The sequence below is a fragment of the Solea senegalensis genome, linkage group LG10 (genome assembly GCF_019176455.1).
Source record: "Solea senegalensis isolate Sse05_10M linkage group LG10, IFAPA_SoseM_1, whole genome shotgun sequence".
NCBI lineage: Eukaryota > Metazoa > Chordata > Actinopteri > Pleuronectiformes > Soleidae > Solea > Solea senegalensis.
In genome coordinates, this window is record NC_058030.1 from 3,084,747 (window position 1) to 3,103,121 (window position 18,375).

General features: G+C 39.8%; 2 protein-coding genes across 2 annotated transcripts; both read left to right on the top strand.

Moving 5' to 3' along the window:
- Positions 1 to 693: 693 nt before the first annotated feature.
- Positions 694 to 7,608, top strand: si:dkey-12e7.4 (uncharacterized protein LOC558132 homolog). Its single transcript, XM_044035778.1, has 6 exons — positions 694 to 1,188; positions 1,947 to 1,998; positions 2,334 to 2,521; positions 3,653 to 3,826; positions 5,950 to 6,060; positions 6,286 to 7,608. Exons 1-6 carry the CDS (start codon positions 1,036 to 1,038, stop codon positions 6,397 to 6,399), a joined length of 792 nt encoding a protein of 263 aa, XP_043891713.1. The 5' UTR covers positions 694 to 1,035; the 3' UTR covers positions 6,400 to 7,608.
- A 322-nt stretch (positions 7,609 to 7,930) lies between these two features.
- syt19 (synaptotagmin XIX) lies at positions 7,931 to 17,115 on the top strand. Its single transcript, XM_044035772.1, has 9 exons — positions 7,931 to 9,044; positions 9,691 to 9,905; positions 10,434 to 10,507; positions 12,714 to 12,830; positions 13,543 to 13,722; positions 13,870 to 14,022; positions 14,637 to 14,756; positions 15,086 to 15,197; positions 15,289 to 17,115. The coding sequence occupies exons 2-9, from the start codon at positions 9,725 to 9,727 to the stop codon at positions 15,594 to 15,596; spliced, it is 1,245 nt and encodes a 414-aa protein (XP_043891707.1). The 5' UTR covers positions 7,931 to 9,044; positions 9,691 to 9,724; the 3' UTR covers positions 15,597 to 17,115.
- The last annotated feature ends 1,260 nt before the right edge of the window (positions 17,116 to 18,375 follow it).

The window sequence follows — 18,375 nt, forward strand, 5'->3', positions numbered from 1 at the left end:
TCTGTCTTTCACTTGCTTGATTTTAATCTAAAACATGTACATTTTGAATTTAATTTGTTTAACACACAATGAAAATTAGTAACGCTGAGATGAAAATCTGTGAGGGCTTGTATGAAAACAGAGCCCCCTTTTATATTTGCATTTTGTTTGCTTGTTTTTAGCCCTGAAAAGCACTTTGTGACCTTGTTTTCATTTAAATTTATGATTATTATTATTGTTGTTGCTGCTATTGAATGCACATAAATAAGGGCCACTGATAAATAAAGCTAAAGGAAGCCACTACAATGGAACAATTCGACCAAAAACAGTTATTCATGTACATATTCATCATGTGATATGGATAGTGGAGGGAATGTTTATATTAAGTCTGTGCGCACGGAATTCTGGGAGTGTGACAACATAGAACTGTCCAGAAAACGTCGTTGTTCTTCCCTTGTTACGAAAGTCAAAGCGTCTCAAATGCTCTGTTTAGAGAAAATAGTTTTTGTTAAGTTTTCAGCCTCCGAAGTCGACTCCGCGCTCTGTTGCTGAACAATCATCATTGTGTAAAGACTTCAGAGTCGCTTCGGAAGGAAAGTGGAGCATTGCTGCCATCTAGCGGCAGAAATGGGCCAAAGTAGGAGGGGAGCATGGATGTTGGAATAATCGGAGCCAAAGGGGCGGTGCTCTATCCAGTTCGGAGAGTGGCAGGTTTAGGTTTACTGGGTGGAACTGATACGTTCTCTGCATATTCGTTCCGCTTATTTGTAGTTCCGCCCCATCTTTTGCGTTTCGTAACGTGACTTAACCTTAACCTTAGTCCTAATTACGTGATACTGGACTGCCCCCCCTTTTGTGTGTTTCTTTTTGGCCACTTCTGACTTTTATGCGTGGGTTTGCGTTATTTTTGGGGAATAGTTCCGCTCCGTTATACCCACTTGTAGTTCCGCCTCCTCTCCAGCGGTCCGCAGAGAACAAAAGTGGGGTCCGCTCGACTTTTCTGCTGAGTCACTCACTGACTGTCCACCATTACACGCTCAGAAGACGAGTTTAAAGATGAACGGCGCCGTTAATTTCAAAAAGTGCGGTTCTCTGCTGGTGACGGGAGCCAGCCGGGGGCTCGGGCTGCAGATGGTCGCCAGTCTGGCAGGTGGAGCGTTCTCACCGGGAAAGATTATAGCCACCACCAGAAACCCTGCGAACGCTCAGGTAAAAAAACAAAACAAACATCCACCCCAGCCCAGACAGAACAGAGTAAACTGTCGACTATGTTCTTGATTAATCGATTAATTGTTTGGTCCATAATACGTCAAACTTTGCAATAATTATGTTCTTGAATGTCTTGTTTTGTCCGCAATCAAACATTGTTCAGATTGAATGATTTCTTTGTTATATGGAGCAAAGAAACAAAACAAAATAACCCTGATTAATTTAGTGTTGATTCATAATAGAATTGATCGATTAGTTGCAGCTCTATTGACATTCCTGTACAGTAGGGCTGCAACTAACTATTATTTTCATAATCGATAAGTATTTTCAAAACTAAAAAAAAAACACTTCCAAAACAGGTGATTACAAATGTGAACGTAATAATTACAATTTTCCAATTTGTAGCAATTTAGCACAATAACATTTATGACATGATGAAATAATCCCATAACGATTATATTCCATTGCCTGTACAACAAAATATATGCTAACAAAATATTTTCAAGACAAAATTCATTTACTTCAGAAGTAAGCAAATTGAAAACATGCACCAAATCCAAAGAATATTGACAATATTACTTAAAATTGCAGTTTTGCTCCTTTGAAGACACCGGTTAGTTGTGGTTTTAGAATAAAAAAAACCAGAAACATTCCACAAATCTGAGGCAAAGTAAATAAATACAAAGTTATGTTGAAGGTTATGAGATATACGTTATGAGAATGAACACTGATGGTATGATCTTACTTTCAATCTACAGAAACTTCAGGAACTGGCAGCCAAACATCCCAACATCCATATACTCCCACTGGGTAAGAGCGAGAAAAACTGTGGTTGGTGTTGGAAATGAAACACAGCATTAATACCTGGATTAATTTTTCTCCACTTAGTTAGAAAGGAAGAAGCCTCTTGGTTGGGAGGTGAAACATATTCAAACTTAAATCAACTACAACTACTGAAGATGACGATGACCTGGATGACTGAGAACCTTCACAGACATAGATTGTTTTTATGTTAAAACATGTCAATCAGGAAAAAGAGAATAATCTAGATGTTTCAAAGCATTATATACTTCATATATACATGTTTCCTTATAATAGTACTATCTTTTATGATGTATTTTTTGCCTGCATCCCTGTTTTTCCAGATGTGTTGAGCCAGGAGAGCATAGAGAAATGTGCAGAAGACGTTGGCCGTCTGGTTCAAGACCAGGGTCTGAACTGCCTGATAAACAACGCCGGGATCAACGTGTTGGCTGACTTCAACACCGTCACCGTGGAGAAAATGATGGAAAACTTCCACACCAACGCTGTGGCTCCTCTGATGATTACTAAGGTAATGAAGTTCCGCATTTCCATCAAACAGTTCTTGTGTTTCTGCCGTTTCAACAACATTAAAGGGGACATATTAAGCAAAATCAACTTTTTAACCATTTCAATACTTATATTTGGGACTCTGGAGGCCCTACCAGTCGCCAAAGTGTGGAAAAAGAATACTCAGTCATGTTTTTGTGGTCCCCCTTAGTGTAAGTATAGGCGATAAAACGCCCGATGTTGAATTCCCTGCGCTTATGACGGCAGCATGCGCATTTCACCGCAAATGTTACCACCCCACCAGTAAGTTTACTTCGCGAGCTCCACCTTAGCTCCACCTTGTCCCTGCGAGAGTGCAGGCGAGGGAGGAAGAGCGGTATTATGTCAACGCGGAGGGACAAGTGTGCTGTTGGTGGCTGCACAGTGGAGCACAGTGTTTTACAGAGGATTTTATATATGAAGCTAATGTGCCGGATAAAGTCAGCAAACGTGTGTTCGTGCGTTCGCACCACTTCACATCAGACTGCTGCCAGTGGTCGCCGTATTTAGTCAGGGGACGTATTTCACCGACGTACAAACACACACCAGCTCGCCGGAGCACCGGAGCTGGTCAGCGGTGGGGAGGTCTCAGGAGCACAGTCTCCGGTCTGATACAGCAACATGCAGTTTATTCAGCTCGCCGAGCACCGCTGGCGATCAGCAGTGCTGTTCCTAAGTGTTTTTAACTGATTTACAGTTCGGCAGTGTTCGGCTCGATCCTTATGTAGGACGTCTCTTCCTGTGACGGCACTCTCGCTGTTTTCTGCGCACGCTGCCATGTTGATATTGTCAGAGAACTAGTGGAGGGAGGGGGAGACGAATAGAGCTGTAAAGCGCTGTAAAGAGGACAAATCAGAAACCCCCTGGAAGAAGTGGGTGTGTGTTTGCCTGTGTCTCATTTGCATATAAAGGGACCATGCATGAAAACCGAGCGTTCTGAAAGGGGCGGGTTTAGCAGGGTTATTGAACTACTATGATTCTTCATCCTTATGGTATTTTGACCAAAGCATGTCACTGACATGTTCATTAGGACACCAGGGAACTATTTTAATGGGGAAATAGGGTATAATATGTCCCCTTTAAAGTATTTTCTTTTATCCCCTCTCGCTCTCAGGCGTTCCTGCCTCTGCTGAAGAAAGCTGCGTCCACTGGAGGAGCAGGTGGTTCGAGGAGCATGAGCATCCAGAGAGCAGCTGTGATTAACATGTCCTCTCAATTGGGCTCCGTGGAGCTCAACTGGGGGGAGGAAGCCAAAGCCATGAGTTGGTACCCCTACAGGACATCCAAGGTAGTGCACACTGGGATGGAAACGTGTGTAGATGGTACAATTTTCCCTTTCACCAAAGAACCCATTTACTCACATATTCATCCACCATATATATAACAGGATTCCCATGACAGGATTCCCACGGGTCCTTAAAATCCTATAAAGTAAAACGTACTGCATGTTATGGTTATTAGATTATTCAGTATTTCAATAACAAAAGTATGGAACATAATTTGGTCTGTGCATAAATATTAGTCTCTAATATTAAATCTCCCTCCTGCTTGTCATATAATATGTCATATAATCATTCAGCTGAAGTTACTCAGGCAACAACTGTTATAATGAGATAACGCATCAAAGTGATGTTGTAGATTACACTGTCATTTACAGTATGATTTGATAGAGACGCTAACGTTATTTAAATACATATGTTGTATTTCTGTTGTTACTGAATAGACCAGGTAAGAAAACCATACAACACAATAAAAACAATAAGATTCGCTATCATACGCGTCTATGATCTATACAATAACAATATACTTAAGTAAAACGTCGGGGCCACCGTAGCGCTCAGGTAATGGAGGGGGTGAGCAGATGAGCGTTCCTTCGTTGTAAATTTCAGCCTTTCTTCTAGATGTCGCCTGAAACGACCAACTTCCCCTTTAAGCTGTGTCGGCACATTCAGTCTTTGAATTTGACGGAATTGGTTCTGGAAAGCACTTAAATTTGATGTCAACCAAGGTGTGGGATCCCTGCTATGAGCAGAGCTTTTCCTCTCACACATCTATGGGTTGTACTTGGAAAATTACATCTTCCGACTACAACTTAGAACGCACCATAAGAGAATAAGAGTTTTAAATAAAACACAAAACTATTGTCAGAAATCCACTCTAAATTGATATGGAGCAGGGGTCTCGAACTTAAATGACCTTGGGGCCACTAAGCATCTAGTATAGCCAGTAGGGGGAAAAAGGATACATAGTATTCAATTAGAATTTATTTATGATGTCAAATTGTATTACAGTATATGTATAACTCAAAACATACAGAACTAATTTGACATTAAGTGGTGGACCTTGTGATATTGATTGGAGGGCCATATGTGGCCCACGGGCCGTGATTTTTGAGAAGAATCAATCAATTTTTACAATGAAATACTTTAGTGTACCAGTGAATTTGACCACTCCCTTTCCCAGTCAGAAAACTACGATGGTAGCCTTCACACACCAGAAGTTATGTGAACTCTCTCCCACCCTCTCTGCCATTTCCTTTTTATTCTTTGTTAGTTTAAACATTATATGAGTTATGTCCTGTCTGAGCCTTTTTCATACCAGGAAACAGGAGGATTGTCATTCTTTCAAAACATCTCAAGCATGTTGTGGCTGTTTTGACTGATCAGGCTTCTGTAGAAACATGTCGGATCAAGGTGGAGCTTCAACTGAAGTACACGTACAACAGCTACAAAAACCCCAGCAAAAAATCTCCAGAAAGATAATACACTTGTGGGTGGGTGCAGTCAACATTTGCCAATCAATCCTAACCCTAAATATTACAAGAACGGTATACCTTGAAAGTATGTAACAGATTTACTCTGATTCTGATGTGAATATTGTTTATTTAAAAAAAAAAAAAGGTAAATAAAAGTAAGTTATAAGATGTTATGTCGTCTATATGTATATAAGATAAAATAACTTAAAACTAGTTTGACAAGGAGTCACATCGAAGTGATCAAAGAAATATTAAAAATATTATCTGTTAATCTGTCAATTATTTTCCCAATCAATGGAGTACTTGTTTGGTCCAGAAAATGTTGATCACTGTTTACCAAACCTGGAAATGATGACGTTCCCGAATGTCTTGTTGTGTCCACGAACCAAAATGATTCTGTTTGAATTATCTGGAGCAAAATAACCCTGAAAATCATGCTGAAAAATCATACTCCCAGTAATTTATAATCAAAATAGTTGACGATTCACTTAGTAATCGATTAATGATCGAATTGTTAGTTTACAGCCCTATAGATTGTATATATTAATGGTTAACATTTCTGTTGATCAGTTGCTGGAATTTTGTTCCCTTTCCTTGTTTGGGCTTGTGCATTTTTCTGTATGGTAACTATGGTATTTTAATTTTTGCCTCCTCAGTGTGCTTTAAACATGGTGAGCCGCTGCTTGGCTCTAGACCTGGAGCCTGCTGGGATTCTCTGTATGGCCATACACCCAGGCTGGGTCGCAACTGACATGGGGGGGCCACAGGTACGACTGCACGGTCTCTCTGGTTTGATATGATGTGTAATTATTAATTCACCAAACCTCTCTTATCAAAATTATATTAGGTGTATATTTGTCAATTATCATGTTTTATGTTGTGACTAGGGTCAAACATACACCTGTAATGCCTCCAAAACACTACTAGTGGGCAGTGGAACACACTTGGGGAAGCACTGACCTAATGTGTTCAGTGTACATCTGTGTTTCCAGGCTCCGTTGAGTCCCGAGGAGAGCGTTTCGGCCATGCTGTCTGTGATTGGTGGCCTGACTGCAAAGGATCATGGGTCGTTTCTGGGTATGACTGGTGAGGTGCTGCCCTGGTGACTCTCCCACCATCACAGTCTCTGACTATCCAAAGAAACACCATGCATTCTTTAATCTGCGGGAATCTGACTCGTGTAGCTCATGATATTAGAGCAGAGTTTTATGTTGTGCACCATTTTACGTCGGAAGTCGGAACTGGGATTTCGTTATTTGTTTTGCGCACACCCCGCCTACCAAGTGAAGGTACTATACTGTCGAAACGCAAGCTTGACCCTTGGCTTTACCATTCCAAACTGTACTGTTTGTTTTGCTCACATCAGCAGTGTAGCAACATGTCCACAGTTAAAAAAAAAAGCTGGATATATGATAATAATCAACGTAATTTTAAGTACGTTGACGTCAAATACTTAATTGTAACTAAAAAATACACTGTGGAACATTTTTTAGATGTCTATTTGACATGATCAAACGTAGATAATAACAGGTCAACACATTTTTATTATTTCAGTTTCATTGCTGTCACAGAACTTGGGGAAAAAAATAATTTTATGATACTTAAAAAATAATTGAATTGTAGTTCTTGTATCACTGCTGTGCTTTCTCATTTGCTTTGTATTTTTCTACTTAAAATGAAAACCTTTAACGTGACCAAATTATTAGGAACAATAATGTGTTTAAAAGTAGTTTTACAGCTCCAGATTCTTTCACTCATCATGTATATCTTCAACTCTAATTCATGTGTTCATCACATTTATCAGTAGTGATGATAAGACAACCGTGCATGTCACTCAGGGAAATGAGATTTTTCTGTGCTTTTTATGGGCTTTAGGGTGGATTTACAAATATAAAACTCCACAAATTTAAAAATATAGAATATGAAGATCTATAAATGACTATGTCTTGAGGTGTCCTGTGAACAGTTTTACAGGCTTCTCTTTTACCATTGTGGTCTGACGGGAAATTGCTTTTTGGGCCACATTAGTATTTTTTGTTGCAGTACCTGGAGTGGCCACTGGAGCAATTATACAGTTCTTATCGTACATTAATGGTTTTTACTATTGACGCGGCCATCTTTTGTGAGAAATTCCGACTTCCGGCTACAAGTGGAACGCACTTCTAGTGTCTAATCGCTGAATGGTGTATGTTTGTAAAGATAATATTTACTACCTAATGAACAAAAATGATGTATTATCTCTTGATCTGAGCACATTGTCATGCTGTAGTTTTTAGGGTAATGCACTAGAAAATACAATAAATTTACACCATAAATGTGTGTTTTTTTATTTGTTTGTTTTTTTTGTTACTTTGAGTTGGATGAATTCATCCATCCATGTTATTTCTTATAATACTATAATTAGTGTTTCAAGTGTTTGTGCAGCAATTTCAGGTGAGTTTACATTTCGATTTCTCTTTAACTGACAACATATGACTCCAAACTGTTGCCATCTTTATTATGATCTTATTTTCCTTATCAAAGCTTTTTATTTTTTGATTTTATGAATCATTTGTATGACATGTTGACCTTTAAAACCCTGTTTTAAACCAGGAACCTTTTTTAAAAAAAAAAAAAAATATATATATATATATATATATATATATATATACATATATATACATTTTACTTCCTTATTCTTGAAATGACACGTTTGGGTTATATAGTTTGCTTTGTCTTTCAACGAGATGGTGGGACACAATGCTTGCACTGCTGCAGGCACCGTCTTAGGGACGTTTTCCTTTCTGTGACACATACCTTACCTGTCAGCTGTTGACAAAAGGTGACGAGTCTGTGATGATGATGATGATGACGACAAAAAGCTCTCAGGACAAAATGGTCTTTCGAGTCTTTGTGCCACGACTATTTCTTTATCTCTGACACTTTACCTGCTGCTTTGGTTACAGTTCAGTGATAACGTGGAGCTGGCGTTGACCAGGAAACGTTGTAAAAACGCAAAGTTTCAAACCTCAATGCAGTGGATTTCAATTCATTGTTATTTCAATGGGAGTTTTGTGAAGTATAACAGAGAAATGCAGCCATATTCAGGAGTTTTGCAACACGGTAAGCAGCTGTCTGAAGGCCAAAGCTGGGAATAGGAACCTGGAAAAAAAACACCAATAATTTATGTTTTCATTAAAGTCATAATTTGTGGGAATTCATGAATGCATCTTACGTACTTTTTACTATTTTGCTTGTATTTTTTTGGTTTAATCTCACAGAAATACAAGAAAAATAACACAAAGGTCTGAGTAAAGCTGAAAATACACAATATCTGTTTAAAAGCCAAAGAACAATGACTTTACTTCATTTAAATAATGAACAAGGTGTTATGCCTTTACTCAACTTTATCAATGTCTTCATGTTTCATCATAATTCCTATTTTATTTCCCTTTTAAATTATGTAGTAATTTGTTTTGTTTTTTTAATGCAGTTGTTAATATATTTTAAATGTATATAATAAACTATGGGGCTGTCAGAAGAAGACGGTCTGAGGTGCTCCAACATCTTTAGAACCAGTTTGTCCAGAAGGAAGTCACATGGTGCCGCACAGATGGGTGTGTGTGTGTGTGTGTGGGAGGGAAGAGTTTGCAAACAGTTATAAGATAAGGTGTTAATTTGTGTTTCTCTCGCAGACCAGGTCTCACAGCGTGCCTGCAAAGCACGGAAAATACACAAGGACGAGGATGAGCTGAGGTTTTTTTCAATACAGGTAAATGTCTGTCTTTTACCATTAGCTAGTTGTTAAAAATTCATTTTTATTCCAGTCATGGAACTTTATTTGTATGTTTTTGTGTTTTTTTTGTAATGTTAATCATATTTTGCATGACATGGATTCCAACATAACTAATTTGTCACATGCACAGAGATACCAAGACAAAAACAAAACCTAAATTGTTAAAAAAATTTAAGTAAATTAAGTGATTTCAGGTGCAAGGAGGGAAACAAGGAAACCATCAGATTCCTGGGATGATATTTACAGTTTAATGTGAGCTTGTGTGCAGGTGACAGAGGAATTGCAAGAATGTTCATATTGCTGTGTGTGTAAGGCAAATGCAGGTCAATTTCTGATAAGAACGGTTGTGAATTTAACATAAGATAACGCTTTATTGTCCATTTGTACAGAAAATTGTCCTGCATCACCATCCTGACTGTCCGTATCCTTATACACCTTACACAGAGTAAACATAGACATCAGGTTGATTCAGGATCAGCGAGAATAGGCACATGTCACATGCCAACGTTCAGAAATCATGTATTGCTGATACTGTGGCCGTTTGATGGTTGAAGCTGTACTATTCTGACCAGAAGGTCCACAAAGCCACCACAAAACCTAATGATCCTCTCATGTATTCCAGATTCTATGTTTGCCAAGACATGTGAATAGACCACATGGAGGCAGGGAGTCATGGTCAGCTGTTGTCGGCTGAGCTGAACATGCCGTTCTCGGACTCAGTCAAGTACATCCTCCTTGGCACCTCCGTGGCTTTACTCCTTGTGGCTCTGGGCATCTTGACGTGGCAGACCTTCAGATACTGCAAGACGCGCAACACATACACCCGGCAAGCTAGAGGTGAGAACAGGGAGACGGATATGCTGTGTTTCCATAAAGGATATGGTTCAGTTTGGTACAGTACGATGCAGTTTGGGTAAATCCCTGGGTCCGGCTTGCGTTTCGTGATGTCGTTCCAGTGCAACAACACGACACAACGGACAACAATAGAAGACATCCAGCAGCTCTTTTTTTTTTTCCTGCTCGGTTTGTGACTTCAAGCGTTGACTTCCATCACCAAACACAAGGGAATGACATTTTTCTGTCGCCCAATCAGGAAAGACTGTTGTGGGTGAAGCTGGTCTAACTCCACCCTCTCTGGTACCCCAAGGGAAGAAGGTTCCAAAGAATGGAACGGTTGGGGCTGTTTATTTTGGTACTATTCCTAATGGAAACGCCAATAAATACATAAATGTAATATACTGTATGAAACTGAAGTGTTCCACTCAATGGAAACACGGCTTTACAGTTCAGGTTAGATGATGTACGGTGTCTGACTAAGTAAAAGTCATTAATAAGAAACACAAACCTGTCTGATTTCTGCTCTAGTCCACAGTGACGTGCTGTATCTGGACGAGAAGCCAAGGACGGCAGAAAATTACTCAGCTGCTCCAAGTTCTAAGGTAAGAAGAGGTGGAGACCACGTTCACGTTCTGGTGAAAGCAGATTTAAGTCCTGAGAGAAGAGTCAATTAGAAAAAATATGTGGCACAGACTGTAGAAATGTGATGATAAAGTTGGAAAATTGTTATGCGCCACAGTTGTACTGGACAGATGTAAACGAAATCAGACACAGGACAATGCAGCCATAAAAATGAAGTCCATAAAATACATTCAACTTTCTCAGCGGCTTAACCAGTCCATCCTAGGGGATTTATTATGGTTATGAAGTAAGAAAAAAACAGAAGACCTGACACTGGTGGTGGTAACAGGGGCCCGCGAGGTCAATGGCAGAGTTAAAATAATATTAGTTGTTACTGGAATGGCAGAAAAATGAGGGATGAGCTGATATAATATTCAGCATTGGTCAAAAATCCCTGGATCTGATTTAGCTGAGTCATGTTGTGAGCTGTTTTTTCCCCTTCTTATAGGAGAAGAATATTTTTACACAGTTGGAGAATTATGTCTTTGAAATTGCTTGAAAAATGGTCAATTGTCAATTTAGTTTTAAAAAGTGGGAATTGGAGGAGTGAAGCCAGGGATCAAACCACTGACCTTCTGGTTAGTGGATGTCTTACTATGCTTCCTTAAATGCAGTCTCTCTCCTGAAACTCTGTGACAAATACTGAAGCAAAGGCACGGCTGGAAAACTGGTAGAACTGGAAAAACCACAGAAAAAATAAAATTATTACCAACCAGGTGACATTTCAGGGCCAGGTTGGTAATAAAGAGGATTTTCTGGTCCTAGCAACTGGTGTGTGGTTTTGCACCAGGTCTTTATTGAAACTGGATGTGTTTGCCTTTGCACTCCCTCTGTGTAAAAACCTGAGAGAAGCTGCTGCCTTTTCACCGAGTCTCGTATGCTTCAGTGAGTGAATCTGCTTTAAAAACTCTTAAAAAAGGAAGTAAAAAGCCATGTTGTGCTTTATGTGTATTCACTATTCTGTGGGTGTTAATTTTATTTGGGTCGGTAAGAACGCGAAGCTCTTGTTTACAGAGTGTTGGAAGTGTTTTAAAACATCTTTTATTACATATCACGCCCTCTGTTCAAATATTAGCTGTGTAATTAAAATATCAAATTAGCTACATCACTTGATGTTTTTAAATTGGTGGCCTCCAGAGACAGAGAGTGTGTGTGTCTACTTGTATTTGTATTTGTCATATTTAGTGTTGCACAAGACTTTTTTTTCTGGCATAAATGCTCACCTATGAGGACCAGTAGTCATCACTGAGACCAAAACCTGCTCCCAATGAGGCAGAACCTGATTTCTGAGGACCTGGTTAAGTTTGGGGTTAAGATTTGGTTGTAGTTAGGTTAGATAGTTACGCAATGACAGTTACGTAAATGAACGCAAGTCAATGCAGTATCCTGAGAAGAATAAAAAGATCATCTTAACAGGTTTGTAAGCAATGTAGGTGAGATAAGGAAGGACATAGCATTTTCTGAGTCTCTCAGTCTATGTCTCTCTCTCACATGATCTTTTTTATTTTCACAGCTCTAATGGTGACGTCATTTTATTGAGAGACATTAATCGGGACGCGTTCAGCTGCAGGTGTGCGCTGAAACAGAAATTGACTCCCATTTCTCACAAAAACCATCAGACTGTGTGTGTCATCTTACCCTGTCACACTGACACTTTACTCGTCCCACAAACCTTTGTTTGGCTAAAAATATACGAATAAATAACAAAATTCACAAGTTCACAGGCATAGTTAACTGGCATTTTTTTTATTTGATGCAAAATAATAAAATCTCAACATATTTGTACTGTGATACCTAATCACTTGATAAATCTCGATTAGTGATAGTGGGGTTGAAGTCCTTTGGCTTTGTCTTTGAGTTTGAGGACATCAGTTTGGTTTTGTCTGCAAAGCGTTAAAAGCAATTTGAAATTTGGAGAGAGCCAGGTCTGGAGTGAGTGCTGAGGTGAACACAACTGTGTCATCAGCATAAAAAAATGGAAGTTGGCCTGGGAAACATTATGAGCAATATAGTTCATGTAAGTAAGGAAAAGAAGCGGCCCAAGGACAGACCCCTGTGGAACGCACTTGGCTACTGCTAGTGAGGTTGGGATTAGACCATCTGCTTGCACACACTGAGCTCTTTGTGAGGGGTAGTTCTCAAACCAGCTGCAACATAATGTGTATTGTGTGTGTGTGTGTTGTCCAGGTGGAGGAAGTTAGCACTGAGGTCCTCAAGCTGAGTCGCTGTTTGCCTCAGGTCCCTATTGCCTCCACAGACTCCAGCCACACAGGAGAGGTGGAGGAGCAGGGCAGCATTAAGAAGGTAACAGACTGTGACTGTGACTGTGACGCTTTTCCACTACACAGTCACGACTCAGCACGGCACTTTTTTTTGCTTTTCCATTAGCGATACCTGTAGCAGTACCTGGTACTTTTTTTAGTACCTGCCCTGCTCAGCCGAGACTATGTGTGACGTCATCAGACTGTCAGCCACTGATTGGTCAGAGAGTGTCGTCACTGGAAGAGTCATGAGCGCGACGTGTCGGACAATGCCGAACTGTACATCAGTTAAAAAGACTTAAACATTCTGTAAACGTGCATTAATGTCCAACATTTAGCAAAGGAAATGTCTAAAATCTCAACATTTAACAAAGGAGTCTGGCGTATTTAACAACAGCACTGCTCCGAGCCGCATCACAACCCCTTCGGCTGTATTTTAGTGACTATGCTCCAGTCATGCAGGAAGTACTGAGTACTTATCTTTTTAATTAACTGATTTTAGTGATTCAGTTACACCGAAAACAACAACAATTTCATGTCAACCAAAGTGTGGGAACCCTGATGGTCCTAATAATTAAAATTCTGGTCATTTGCAACTGTTTCTTGCTGTTCAACTTCTTATGTGTGTTTGGAAGTCTCCCCTTTTCTCCAGTAGCGTGGCGATCAACAGAGATCAGTCACTGAAAATAAACCACTTAAAGCAATACCACTTAAGTGTGTGGCGTATGCCCTTAACCTGGATGTTCTTGTGGCAGGTGGATGGATCGCTGCGGTTCTCTGTCCACTATGACCAGCCGCAGTCCCGTCTGGGGGTCACCATTTTGCAGGTGAAGGGACTTCACTGCCAGACCGGTGGCATCCAGCCCTTTGTTAAGGTGCGAGTCATGTGGGCAGGATCGCGACGAGTGAAAGTGGCAGACTGCAAGGATGAGGAGGTAAACAATCAGCCGCCTTATCTCGTGAGGGACCCTGTGATTCCAACCATTGTCTTGTAAACTGCATTGTTACCATTATGTATTACTACTGTTGTTGGATGACATAGCCAACCCTTGTCCCCGTCCTCTCCGCTGTGTCTGTCTTAGGGTGAGGGGGCGTCGCCGGCTCTGTGGACAGTGTTGCAAGAGTGGCAGACTCGCATCGTCAAAGGCATCTGTAGTCCTTTATTTGGAGAAAAGTTCAGCTGCGTCCTGGAACAGGAAAAAGACATGCTTCAGTCCATCAACCTCAGGATGGAGGTCCTGCAGTACATCACTCTCACTGTACCCATAGCTCTTAACATATATATATATATATATATATATATATGTATATGTATGTGTGTATATATATATATATATATATATATGTATGTATATATATATATATATATATATGTATATACATATATATATGTATATGTATATACATATATATGTATATGTATATACATATATATATATTTTTTTTTATTATTATTGTTATTGATTTTTCTTTTTTTTTAACATATTTTAACCATAAAAGGACCAGAGAATGTGCTGTAACTAAGTGCTTTTGTCCATTTTTTCAGAATAACTTACCATATCTGGCAGTTATTTGCAATTGACTCCATTTACTCCAAAATACTGAAATACTGATACTATACTGAAGAAGGTTAATTTAGAAAAACACTGCAGTTGTAAATGAACAACATATTTTGCGTGTTAAATCTGAAAATGGAGAACATTTTCTGAGTCTTGAGTCCAAAAAATGGTCGTCCTATGTACTATGGTCAGAACATTTACCGAAATACCACAGATATACATACAGTGCAGTATAATGTGTGTTTCTGGAAAATAAATTGACCGCCATGTGTTTGTGTGCATGATCTCAGGTGTGGGACTTTGACAAATTCTCCAGAAACACATTGTTGGGACATGTGAGAGCTCCTCTAGGGCACCTCAACATCTCCGACCCTCTGGAGCTGCACGAGGATCTACAGATTCCCCAGAAGGTACAGTTGCACTTCACTGTACCTACAATGTGTCTACAATATCAGGTTCCCTTTTCCTCTCACTGGTAGCAAATGATAGATGGCACGGGAACTTTTTAACAGTCTTTATGAAGAGCTAAAATATATAAATATACAGAAACCAGCGTTTCCACTGGACGATGTATATTGTCAGGCATAGAAACTGAAAATGGTGGGTAAAGAAGGGAAATGTGTTTCTGTCTTGCTGTGGAACCTTATGCAAAACTTTAATAGAGTTTGAGTTCAACTAAACTGTTCCTTTGAATCACATCGTAAAAGTACATTATGCTGCGGTCGCTGTGTGTGAACAGGATCTGGTTGGAGAGGTGCTGCTTTCACTGAAGTTTCTGCCCACATCTCAGAGGCTGGAGGTCGGTCTGCTGAAGGTCAGAACAGTCCTCACTAACACAGGCTCTGACAGCGGTAAATAACTAACACCTACACAAATATCAAGCCATCACAGGTCCAACAGGTATTCATATTTGAATGTATTTGCCTTCATTGTGTTGCACAGCCCTTTATGCCAGGATCAGTGTCCAGTGCAATCATTACAAGCTTGGCTACCAGAAGACCTCAGCAGTGTCCCGGGACCTGGTGACCATCTTCAACGAGGTGCTCATGTTCTCGCTGCCCGAGTTCCCCATGGAGCAGTGTAAGATTCTGGTTTCTGTGTACGAGACGCACACAAGCTGGAAGTCCACCAAACACTTGATGGGACAGTTGACTGTGGGGAAGGAGAAGGGCTCAGAGGACAAGCACTGGACCTTGATGATGCGCTCAGTTCGCCAGCCAGTAGCAAAGTGGCACTCCCTTCTGATCTGAGACACGCAGCACCAAAAACCCTCTCCTGAAAAAGCCCACCACTTTATACCAAGCAATAGATTATTTTTTGCATCATATTTATGTTTTTATTGTGAACTATACATTGTTCCATGTCAACAAATGACACTTTTATTGTGGAAAAGGTGTCACAAATATTGTTATGGTGAAATAATTTTCAACTCATATCGCCCACCCCTACTGAACAGTTCCTTTTCCCCACAAAGTTGAACTTATTTTCACTTGATCGGCCCCCAACCAACCAGACTTGACGCTCAGTGTCCCCCCAGGTTATTTGAGATTGAGACCCCTGGTTTGATTTCTAGCGAAAGTGTCATTTAAATTTAAGACAGTGACTGAAGCACCATAGCTAAACACCCACAACTGTGGGCTACAGCTGAAGTATATAGTATGTATTATATTATATATATACTATATATATTTATATGGGCCTCTGTAAAACAAGCGCCTTGCCTGAAGTAAATATAAAAGACTTAAAGACTTATACTAAAGCTAGAAACATTTTAAAGCAATTATATACATATAAAACATACTTATGTGTAGTATATTCAGCTTCTTTCCAACAAACCACTCTTAATGACCCGGTAATGTAGCAGAAAACCCTTAACTTAAGTTGTTTTCCCCACTTACTAAAATGAATTCTCTATGCCCTTAAAATAAAAAGGGTTTCGTGACACTTTGGAGCTTCCTTGTGGATGCTAAACATTAACACATTCTTATTTTAAATAAGACACGCCCATGTAATCTACATTTTCTTAACCAAGGCAAACAGAGATGGCAGATTTCGCCCCTTTCACGCAAGAAGCCTCTGCCGGCCTATATAAGTAATAAACTCTGTGGCACAACAGTAGAGTGTCTGACTCCAGATCAGAATATCGCTGTTCAAATAAGTTCATTCAATGATCAAGCAACAATAGTATTTAAAGTGCAATAGGCAGAAAAAAAGAGTGCTGGGAAAGTGGTGATGTCATCAGTAAACCTCACCACTCCTCTCACCCATAGATATATATAAAGTGTCAATGTCTCGTCTGCGCTGCTGGCCAATGGAGTTGAACGTCCGCACAGGGCGGCCATCTTGCCACAGTCAGCTCGCTGACCCATAACATGTGTTGTCGTGGTACATGGACTTTTTAAATAACCAGAACTTGCTCAGGGTTTCTACCGATTTGGTTTGTTATAACCATGGGCTTCAAATAACATTAAACAGAACAGAAAGGTGCAATGAATACACACACACACACACACACACACACACACACACAAGGTATGTGAAGTCAATATATGGGCTACTAAAACTCAGGATACAGAATGGCATGAGATGTATGTATACTTTTATAATAGGAATATTACTAATATAATAAAATAATTTATTTAATAATTATTACTTATTTAAACTAATCATGTAACGATTCAAATTATTGGATTACATTGGTAATATTCCTATTAAAGTCATTTGAATTATTACATGTTTAATTTAAACAAGTAATAATTCAAATTATTGGATTATATTAGTAATATTCCTATTATAAAGGTATACATATACCTCATGCCATTCTGTATCCTTGATACAGAATGAGTTTTAGTAGCCCATATGTTGATTTAACATAAATACCTGTGTGTATATATTCATTGCATCTTTCTGTTCTGTTTAATGTTATTTAAAGCCCATGGTTATAATTATTCATAAGTGTCATAATAACTACATCTCTGACGTTTTAAACAAACCACACCGTTTGAAAATCGGTAGAAAATTGAGCAAGTTATGGTTATTTAAAAAGTCCATGTACCACTACAACACATGTTACGGTAGAGCGAGCTGACTGTGGCAAGATGACGTTCGACACTCCGCCGTAAGACATCTACGCTTTATATACTGTATATCTATGGTTGTAGCTGCTGAGATGCAGAGCATCCACCGTGCCAGAGGGGGAGCTGCGTATCTGAGAGCCGACGTGCTCATTACGTCACTTCCAGGTACCTGGCCAATCACAGGACAGTAGGAAAGCTCTCGCTGGCTGGCCAATCACAACACAGTCCGCGTTCTGGGGGCGTGATTTTGATCTGAAACAGCGCGGCTGACGAGAGCGTCAGTGAGGAGATATTTCGATCGGCTCGTTTGCAGCGACTAGGAGTTTTTTCACCATGAAAACAAGTTAATATATGTAAGTAGACCTCCATAAGTAACACATATGTGCGATACAAGCATTCAATGTTACTTTAAAAGCTATGTTGTTATTATTCTGCCTCCATTTTGGTTTCGGTTTGAATGTTATGGATAATTGTTTGTGTCTATGAAAGTCTAGTCACTTTGCTATGTACGGAGCTCCCCCTACAGTTTCGGAGTAAATTATTTTAATATTTTTACGAGACCACCATAAACATCAATGTTCGCCACTGCGGTGATCACCCGTGTGTGGTCCCTCATTCGGTCAGACAGTGGTCTCCTCCGACAGCGGTCTTCTTTTTCGCCAGCTCTGCCATGATGAACTTCTAAAATAACGCTATCGCTGCCTTGATCTTACAGCTGAGGATTCTGAGGACTCGCAAGGCTGGTTCTTCACTAACAGACAGTAGGGGGCAGTAATGACTTCTCCCACGCTCCCCACAACAAGACATGTAACCATCAAAGTGACTCTGAAGCTGTTCAATTACGGTAAAACTCCTGCTTATTTACACTAATAATATATAGTAAAGATTAGTTTGTTTTCTTGTTTCTGTCATTTGTGAAGCCCTTTGGTTGTCCCCCTTGTTTTGACAGATG